The sequence below is a fragment of the Cucurbita moschata genome, unplaced genomic scaffold (assembly GCF_002738365.1).
Source record: "Cucurbita moschata cultivar Rifu unplaced genomic scaffold, Cmos_1.0 Cmo_Scf00019, whole genome shotgun sequence".
Taxonomy (NCBI): domain Eukaryota; kingdom Viridiplantae; phylum Streptophyta; class Magnoliopsida; order Cucurbitales; family Cucurbitaceae; genus Cucurbita; species Cucurbita moschata.
Genome location: NW_019268535.1, coordinates 3,709,988 through 3,720,350, shown reverse-complemented (window position 1 = coordinate 3,720,350; position 10,363 = coordinate 3,709,988). Strand labels below are relative to the sequence as shown.

General features: G+C 34.4%; 1 protein-coding gene across 3 annotated transcripts in view; it reads right to left on the bottom strand.

Annotated features, from left to right (window-relative positions):
• Positions 1–201: 201 nt before the first annotated feature.
• The window catches only part of LOC111457058 (peroxisome biogenesis protein 1), a 20,913-nt gene continuing 10,751 nt past the window's right edge, over positions 202–10,363 (bottom strand). For all 3 annotated transcript variants that reach the window (XM_023099184.1, XM_023099185.1, XM_023099186.1), the window contains 11 exons: positions 8,530–8,603; positions 7,129–7,351; positions 5,667–5,760; positions 5,399–5,553; positions 4,241–4,465; positions 3,337–3,537; positions 2,758–2,883; positions 2,614–2,675; positions 2,283–2,400; positions 1,396–1,680; positions 202–562 (listed from right to left, as the gene is read on the bottom strand). In XM_023099184.1, the coding sequence (XP_022954952.1) occupies positions 524–562; positions 1,396–1,680; positions 2,283–2,400; positions 2,614–2,675; positions 2,758–2,883; positions 3,337–3,537; positions 4,241–4,465; positions 5,399–5,553; positions 5,667–5,760; positions 7,129–7,351; positions 8,530–8,603 (1,602 nt within the window). In that variant the 3' untranslated portion in view covers positions 202–523. The remainder of the gene's footprint in view (positions 563–1,395; positions 1,681–2,282; positions 2,401–2,613; positions 2,676–2,757; positions 2,884–3,336; positions 3,538–4,240; positions 4,466–5,398; positions 5,554–5,666; positions 5,761–7,128; positions 7,352–8,529; positions 8,604–10,363) is intronic.

The window sequence follows — 10,363 nt, the reverse complement described above, 5'->3', positions numbered from 1 at the left end:
GAAACTGCTTGCTACTAGTGGCAGACCCAGAGTTCATTTTGACCATGGAAGTAGGTGGCCAACTTTTGCTATTTGCTTTGTTTTGGTTGAGAAATCTGTTCTAACAAACAAGAATTTAAACACATTCACAAGACATTGAAGGGAAAAGAAAGATCTAAAAGGGAATCCCAAAATCAAGAAAACTGTAATTAAACACAACCATCCAGAGAGGGCTTTAAAATTCAACATCCTGTGTTAATAACTAGTTTATATATATATATATATATATTTACACATCAGTTCAAACGTTTGAAGGGGCAGAAAGAAAAATGGCATTTAATTAAATGACACCTCCAAGGGTAAACTACATTATTAGTGACATAAAATCTACAATTATCTCACTTTATTGGTCATAAGATCAAATTCTGTCCCCCATGTGTAAAGTAATAATATCTTAAAACAATTATGGTAACAATGAACAAACTTACTTAAAAGACAAGACCAGTTTGATAGCCAAAATATAGTGATAGTGCTGGTTGCCTCTCTAAGCTAGGGTTGCTCTTTTCCCCTTTGCATCTCTAGTCTGAAGACAATCAATATGATAAATTAAAAGGTTGAACTCAATAATGATTCGTTCTAAAATTTAAACCAAGTTTTGAAAGCTACAAAATAAATAAATAAATCTAAACAACTTTGTTTTTAAAATTTGGCTAATATTCAAATATTTCATATCTATTTTTTACATATGTTTTCAAAATCGAAAACACCAAAGTCAAGTTAAAAAAACTAAATTACCTTACTTCGATTTTTAAACCTTCATTAGAAAAACTTAATTATTCCGCCTATTCCATTGTATCAAATAAACATATTTAAAACATAAGTCGCGTAAAGTTTCAATTCGACGCACAATTTTTCTATCCAAAGTTAAACATATCAAACTATGACATTTTTAATTACAAAGATCAAAATGAAATACTAGACGAGTATTCAAACCTAAAATTATCCTAGTCGTCACCATTATCACCTTCATCATTATTTTCCTAACCAAAGGATGGGTAACCAAACCTTTCCTAGACAATAATATTGTGCATTCTATCACAAGTCCTTTAGTGTACGGCCGTTACTATTATTTCAATGACCATTCTATCAAGATATTGAATATAGAAACTTCCTTTTTTAACATTAGAAGTATTTGGGCAAACTTGTACGTACCTTGTCTCTTTTCAGCAGACAACTATTTGACCCTTCTATACTAAGATGTCAGGGAAACTCTCACCATATTATCTTAAGTGAACTATGATCACAAAGACTTAAAACCTATTCTCTCTTTTAACACAACTATTTACAATGGCATAGCATCAGGTCGGAAGCACTTTGAAATTGTCAGGGAAAGAGAGAAGGGAAAATGGGAAGTACCTGCGCAGAGACAGATTTTTTGGAATCCAGGAACTGTCTGTAGATGCTGTATAGTCTTTGCTTCTCAGCATCTGATACTGATGGTCTTGCCTTGCCTGCAGTTGCCTTCAATAGCACATCAGTAATGATAGGCTTTTGAGTCGGGTCACTAGCGTTAGCGCTATCGAGATGCTCATGAACCGCTGCAAGTTGAGCATCTGAGAGTAGAGCTTGAAGATCAGCTCCACTGAAACCTTCTGTCATATAAGCGACTGGCTCCAAATCAACATCACTGGCCAGCGGTAGCTGTATGTTCAATCCATCAATCATTGTTAAGAATATGATCATTCAACTTCTAAATTCATCTAGGAACAAAACTGATGCAATCAAAAGGAAAATTGACTTATATGCTATTCGCGCCAAGGTAATCATAATTGTTCATGACAATTTAAGCTTTTACCCAACCAACAATCTGGGAATTTTTTAGGTCCAACATATTTTAATCTGGAGGATGTTCTACAGCAATAATTTAGCTAGCAACCAGTTTCTAATTTCTAAAAGCTTATTTTTCATCTAAAACTATCCCCCACAAATTCTGCCATGGAGAATAAATAAACAGACAAAAATTTAACTCCGCATTGCATGAAAGTATGTGTGTATTGTTTATATCTACGTATATCAAATTTTCTACTCCTTTAAACTGCGAAAATGTTCTTGACGGAATGGAAAATGAAACAAGAACATGGTGGGGCATATTGGCGTTGGTCACTTCAAGCATGAGCATAACTGATACCTTTTCAGCCATTAATAGACATTTGTCCCATGTGGATAAACCAACAGGCAACATTAGATCCGTAAGCCGTAACAGCAGAAAAATAAGTTAAACAATTAAAGTTTAACAAACCAACCTTTGTGGAAAGAACTTGGAGAATATTTAGCCGTTCCACAGGAGAGGGGAAATCACAAAACAGAAGGCGATCCAGTCGGCCAGGTCTTAGCAGTGCGGCATCAAGCAAATCTGGTCTACTGCTTAAAATGAAACATAAAATGCAACTTAAGAAGAAAATGAGAAGCCGAGGAATGGGGGAGCTGAAAATTAGAAAATTATTGAGCATAATGGAATAACAATAATAATAAACAAATAATGTATGATTGAAAGCAAGCAATAACGAGATAAGCAGAATTATTTTAGTTATTTTTTGTCGTTGGCCCGACTGGTTTAAACGAAGAGATGCTAACCTTGTTGCAGCAAAAACAAATACACCGGTTAGAACTTCGACACCATCCAATTCAGTTAGAAACTGGCAAGCAGAAAAATAGAATAGTCAAAACAATTGAATCCTAATGCAATACAGGGTGGGGTCAAGGAAGTTGGATACCCACTTGATTGACTACACGATCGGTGACTCCAGTATTATCGTGCCCTCTCTTTGGGGCAATTGAATCAAACTCATCAAAGAAAAGAATGCAAGGTGCTGCTGCAGTTGCTTTAGTGAAAATATCACGAACCTGAAACCAAAAATTGAGTTTCTGAGCAAAATGATCCATTATATTTGATCTTCCAAGATACCCATAAGAGGGAATTGAAGGGAACAGTATCTCAGCTATTATTTTCAACTAAATTCTAGATTCCCAGAGTAAAAAGCCTGTGTTCTTAACCAAGGGGCACAGGTATCAAAATTAGTGCTTGTCAATCAATTCTTAAATTGAGATGAAAGAGAAGGTTTAGCACATAAAGAGTTTCAGCTAACAAGCCAATCCATAAAATTATAAGCACTAGAGTGGTCAATAAAAAGTTAAAAACTTCATACGATCTACAAACAAGTTATTCTCAGATAATTGGCATCAATTTGAATGTATTAAGAAACCAAGCAAACATAATGCTAGTCAACAGTTGAACGATCATATTAGATGCACTTAATATTTTAAAAAGTGGCAAAAAAAGGTTAGTCAGTCTCTCACAGCTTGCTCAGAAGCACCAATGTATTTGTTTAAAAGTTCCGGCCCTTTGACTGATATAAATCGCAATGAACAAGCAGCAGCAGCAGCACCAACTATGTGGGTTTTGCCACAACCAGGAGGTCCATATAGGAGAACATTTGACCGTAGCCTTAAAGGGGCTTGAGCAAAGATGTTCGGGAACTTTGAAGGAAATACAAGCATCTGCGCAAAGATATAGGAAAATTTTGAAGGCAATACAAGCATCTAATAAATAAATGTGAAGCAAAAATATTAAAAACAGAAAGCTTTAACGTAATGAAGGAAGTGAACGGGAACAAAAGGAAAGACTTGATTACGTAAGATGCACCAGCAGAATTCTCTTCTAAAGGTACAGTTGTAGGAAATAACATTTGAACTATTTAAGACAACATAATGAAAATTATATATTTCATTTCATAAAGGGTATGCTATCAAAATTTTTAAAGAGACGCCAAACTAACTCAAAGCAAATAACGAAAAACTTGTGATCAACATAATGTAAAATATGCCTGAGATACCTTAAAAGTACAAAAACGTTAAAAGAATCCACTAGATCTTCATTAGCCTCCTTCACAAAGTGTTATTTCCACATGTTTCTATTTAATCAAGCTGAATGGGATTATAAGTTGATACTTACAGCTATCTCATTCGCAAACGAAACAGCAGTTTCCGTTGATGAGAGAAAAGTACAAAAAGACAAAAAGAACATACTCAAGAGTTACGGAAAGGCATTCTAATTGGTCGACAAAAAAGAAAAATGGTAAGAACAAAAATATCTAAATTTCAAAGCCTAAAGTCCATGTATCACCAACGAAAACATAAAAGGCTTCAAAGTAATCCAAATTCATCAATGCTAGAGTTCAAGAGGCCAAAATAAAGCACATACCTCTTTGATAGAATTCTTAACTTCTACTAAACCACCAACATCATCCCAGCCAGAGCGACCACCTTCTGCAGATGGTTTAGTAATATCGCGCATTGAAGCCGGAACAAACTCATTCATTGCCAGAGAAAAATCATTTTCAATTAAAGTGGGATTTTGCTTCTGGTTAAGATTCAATGGCAGAAAACGGCTAACGGCAGCATGGACAGCTCTATCGACCAAAATTTCCTGAAAAGTGGAATTATTATGATTCTATGTTTGTAGATGAACCTCTACGAGAAAAATTGGGGGGAGTAGCATCTATATCCAAGATTGTTGACTCGTGAAACGGAACGTGTATCGAAATTGAACTTTGTGTGCATCGTGTATTGTAAGTTTCAGTTTTTAACTAACACATATATATCGATATGGATAATCAAATATACAGCCAAAATTTAGCACATAGAAGAAAAAAAGTAGCCAAGTATTCTTATTAATGCGAATAAAACATTAACTAACCTCAAAATAAATAAAGAAGAACTGAACAAGTGTTAAAAATATGTCAAAGTAATAATGAAATTTCCTTCTCCAAGGCTGTTCATGCAATGTTCCCACTTCCCTCTTTTGCTAGCAATTTGTAACAAGGTCCAAAGGCCACATGTCCCACTCACCCATCCACTTGTATGAAGTAGTTAATAAAATTTTAATCAGTTCTGGCCTTCCAAATTCCCATTCTAAAATTTCATCAACTTCTTCCATGGCCCTTCGTATTCCTCTCCTACCTTTCTAGTTTTCTTTTTCTTTCTTTCCTTGTGCTTTCACTCCTGAAACTTCACTCATGCATTCAGGTTGCATATCCTCTCCACCATTCTTCTTTAGTTCAGCAATTTCTTCCAGATTCTTTAAGTGGAAGAAATCGCTTCGCATTTTTTTGATCCTCCACCACAAAGCAAAGTAGCCAAACTAAATATTTCACCAAATGTTCTTCCTCGGCCTCTTACCTTCAGTTTTCGAATTTTGCAAGTCTTCCCTCCATCAGATTCAAATTTTGGCCAAACTCAAGTGTCCAACATTTGGAAAACAGTTTCATGAAATTGTACCATCAATAGATCTGATCATATTGATATTTCAATTATAAAAGTAAAAGTAAAAATTACAACAATGCGAGAAATAGCTACGTACTAAATCATAAGCATCATAGCCATCGCATTTTGAGGCAATGTCTTGTAAGGTCACATCTGAGCAATGTAAGGAACGTCTCTGTATTTCATGCTTCAGAATAGCAGCTCGTTCTGATGCGGCAGGAGCAGGTAATTCCACATGAAAGTCAAATCTTCCTGATTGATCCAATTGGAGGGAAAAAAAACTAGATTGAAAATGGGAAAAAAATGATAGTAAAACTGGTCAAGAACAATGCATTCTGTTAGCAGATTTGTAGAGAGAGAAAAACCTGAAGATCTCAATGATTGTGGTATCTTATCTAGAGCCTGCATAGAAGCTATAAATGCAATAGGACCAACCTGACATGAGCTTTTCCTCCTTTCCTGTTAATTGTGATGAAAATGAATAATGCTGACAATGAAAATTAGGTACCAAAACGATGATAACATAAACTTGATATTATAACTTTAGAGCAACAATTTGGCTTATCTTCAGCAACATAATTAAGTCTGCTCTCATAAATAAAAAAAATGATCAAATTTACACCATCAGAACTTCAAATAAACGAATTTCTTAAATTATGCATCCAACCCAAAAACTTAACTCGATTATTGTAAATTTAATTATTTCAATACTCTAACACTCTCTCTCTCTTGTAGGATTAAAAATGGGACTAAAAGTTTATAAAAGGTCCAACAAGTAAAAATCAATATTAATTGGGGAGGAAACAATTTTTCAGGGAACACAAAACCTCCTGCTCTTATACCATGTTAAATTACAGCTTAAATGGATAAATTATGATAGTCAATTATGATAAATATAACTATACAAAAATTTATGTTGATGGATGATGATAAATTTAATTTTTTTATAATTATTAGCCTTCTCTCTGTTTTTTTATATATAAACTAGTCACCATTGTGATACAATGATGCCTACAGGTAATACAGGCCAATAAGGACACTTCCCAGGATCCGTAGGCCAAATGTTGAATAAGAAGAACCAAGAAAATCAAGCTCATGTAGCACCTACAGAAACATCTACCATAAAAATTGTTCAGAAAGGACTAAGGAGCAACTGGAGCTTCTAAGAAGTATGACGAACCAATCACCATAGATAATCCAAACTTGACAGTAGAACTACTGGCACTGGACATGTGGCACAAAACGGTTATTATTTACAAGATTTAAATGCAAAAAAACTGAGACTTAAGAATAACATCTCATGGATTTTAAATTAAGGAGCACAAAACCACATGAACCGAGACATAACATCTTGGATGAATGACAAGGCTTGTATTTGAGGTTGTATCTTTTGAACAATTACAAGCCCTTATACTGGTTGCTTTATTGTTCAGATTCCAGATGGTTCATTACCCAAAGTACCAGAAATAACACTACACTCCTGGACTTGAACAAAAGCTAGCTAAAAACTTCTCTAAATCAAAAAGAAAAAAAGAAAAAAAAAACGTAAAACTAACTTTTTATTTTCTTTCAGCATAAAATTACACAACCAAACAAAATTTCCTCAACGATAGCAAGAGAAATAAATAGTAAGCATGCTCCCACAACCCCCTTTACAATAAAAGTAAAAGAAAAGAAAGGATTGATTAAAGAAGAATCTTTACTCATACAATCTAGAAAACGTCGAAGGGTTAATACAAAGTAAGAAATTTAACCATACGCAAAACTGTAGTATAAAGTATTTACCATGCACACAAATGAACATGGAAACTACAATAAAATTATTACCTCATATTCATCTATCACGTCAGTGAGAAACTCTGTTATTGCAGACGTCGATGTGGATGGCTGAAATCCTTCTGAGTCAGATGTTGACAAGATAATACTGTCTAAGTCATCAAAAACAATGAGAGAAGGTGCATGATCTAAAGCTTCTGATATATAGTTCAATAGTGACTGGCGAATAGTCTGGACTTTTTCAGAAGCAAGTCGGGAACAACATACAAAAACTCTGCAAAAAAAACAAGGATTGATGAGGATACGAAGTTTCACTTGGGTGGCATCACAATGTGCATTGATGTACATAAAATAATAATAAAAAAAATCTGTTTATAGGTTATAGTCTCGTCCAAGCCCTTCAGTCTTCCAGCATCATGCCAAACTTTCTTAACCATAGCCAACTTTCTCTACTTAGATACATGTACACTTTTAAAATAATATTCAGTTTTATTCTGTCCTTAATTTTTGCATACTAGAATGCGTTCAGCCCTCATCTGTGTGTCCTAGCTTACTAAACTTATAATCAACAAAATCTTTTCTTCTTTGCCAAACAACCTGAACCCACAAAACTTTAAGTGTAGCACGTGATACTCTCTAATTTCGAGAAACAAAATATAATAATTTGAGAATGAAGGCATCCTTCACAACATGTGCCAAGGTGATCAACTCATTCCTCAATATATCAGTCAGCTGATCAAAGTATAGGCAACAACTGAATGTGTATAGCATGAAGGAAGGAGTGCAAATTCAATGCAACTACAAGTTAAAGAGTTGGCTTTGCACGTAAAGAAAGCTTAACCTACCCCTTGAAAAGTAATCAAAGAAAAGAAGACTGAAACGATTATTTGATTAAATAAAACCATCACTCTTATACTCCTTTCAAGACTCCATTTTGCAGACGTACTCATGAAGGATCTACCGAGTCAAGTTTGAAAACCTCAATTCTAAAATTAGTCTAATAAAACATATCACCATGCTTGAGGGAGAGAGTTAAAGGAAGCGCACAGTCCATCCCATACCTAATTCAGCCTTCCAGCATCACACTAGTTCCTTTTATCTCTACCCATTTTCCTTGGATAGACGAAAAATCATAAAATATTATTTTGTTAAACCTACCAACATCACAATGGTTCATTTCACCTCCAGACTCTAGCCATTTTCCTTAGATAGACAAACAATTGTAAAACACCATTTTATTAGATCCTTTCTTTAATTATCTTTATGCCAAAATAGAAATGGCCCTCTAACCCTAACAATTGAAATAGATGTAGCATCATAACTTTTTCCCCAAGAAGAAACAATCTGAACGTAGAAATTACAATGAAAAATTGATTGTAGAATGAAATCAATAGACAATATTAAAACCATGCTCTGAACGAGAGAGAAAAAAATAATAATAATAATACATACACATGCGCTAAAATTTCATCGTATTCCTGAAGGAATTTGGCTGCAGCTCTTGCTAATAATGTCTTACCAGAACCCTGCCAGCAGAAACAGGCAGATCATTATGGATTAATGGTACATCAAACATATAACATGAACTTACAGAAAGTTGCCTGCAATAACTGACCACAATATTGGATACAGATTTTCAATATTGTTATGTAAATCAAAATGTGTGGCAAGTCTGAATTATCTTGCTACTTTTCCTTACTATTTTTTAGAGAGGTGCATGCCCCTTTTTATCCTAAATATTAAGTAACAATAAATCTAAATAAACCTCTAGATACTAGGTAACAATACAGATAAATTAGGGAGGTTAACTATTTCTTTTATTTAATGGGATTACACTTATATCTCCCAACTTAAGACTAGGAACTACACATATATAACTAAGGTCAATCCTTCCACAAATATCTTTTAAATTAAGGCTAGGAATCATGAATTGGCTAATGACAGAGGTTATGCCTGGTCGAGTATATGTCTCCCAACTAGCCTCTGTTACATTTCTCTGTTCACCGAAGGTTCCTATTTTGACTCCCCCAATTTCTGATGTGGATTCATTGGCGTTACAACAGGTTTACCTCCACTTTTCTCTGTTTCCATCAAAAAATTTATTGCATATTTCTATCGTGATATGAAAATGCCCTAAATTGAGTATGCTACTTCAGTACCTGGTACTAGAAAGTTCTTTGATTTAAATTCTTTCATCAATTTCCTTATAAGTTCAATTTTTTCTTCTTTATTATATTGAGTGACTATGATGTCATCTACATACATTAGAAGCACAATAACTCCTTTTGATTCTGAGTGCTTGATGAAGAGAGTATGGTCTCTTACTTTGCTTATACCCAATCTTTCATTACTTTTGTGAATCTTTCAAACCACACCCTTGGTGATTATTTTAGTCCATACAGAGTCCTTCTCAATTTACAACCTTGCTGCAACTAGTTTCACTTCGAAACTAGATGCTTTGTTGAGGGAGTCCAAAAACACATTCAATCCCTAGATACTAGTAATTTAAATAAATCCCTAGATACTAGGTAATCTAACTAAATCCTAGGATAATAGGTAACAATCAATCTAAATAAATCCCTAGATGTTAAGTGATAAATTAAGGAGGTCAACTACTCTTATTTAATGAGATTACACAAATATTCTTCAATACACCCCTCAACTTTGAGTAATAGATATCATTCGTTCTCAAATTGGACATTAACTCATGAATAACACAAATACCTCCTAACTTAAGGCTAATCCTTGGATAGATCACAAATGCTAAAATCACCAAATCAAGATGATTTCATCCCAAGGAAGAAGATAGAACGGATTTACTTTGATGGTCAATATCAAGAGTAAAAAAAACTTATTTCTCAACTCAAGAATCGAATCAATCCATTGGATAGCTTGGTCAAGGCTACTTAAATGACTCTAGCATGCAAATCTAAACACAAGAAATGCAAAAGAACAAACTCGTGTCTTAAGACTATTTATAGGTTTGAAAATAAACCCTAAATTGGAAGGTCATGCCCATCAATACCATAATGGTCACTAACTAAATTGTAACTCAAAACCTTCAAAATAATACTCTAAAACTAAAAAATACAATGAACCCTCCCTAAATCTGAACAACAACGTGCAGGGTACAATCTTGTCATCTACCATGAAGTTTTAGTGGCATGATTAAGACGTCAACAAATTCATCCTCCATGTTAATCAGTACTGTTTGACCATCCCCATCATCAAAATAATCACCCACCCACCACACCCACCCATTCCCCCCCCCTCCCCCAAAAAAAAT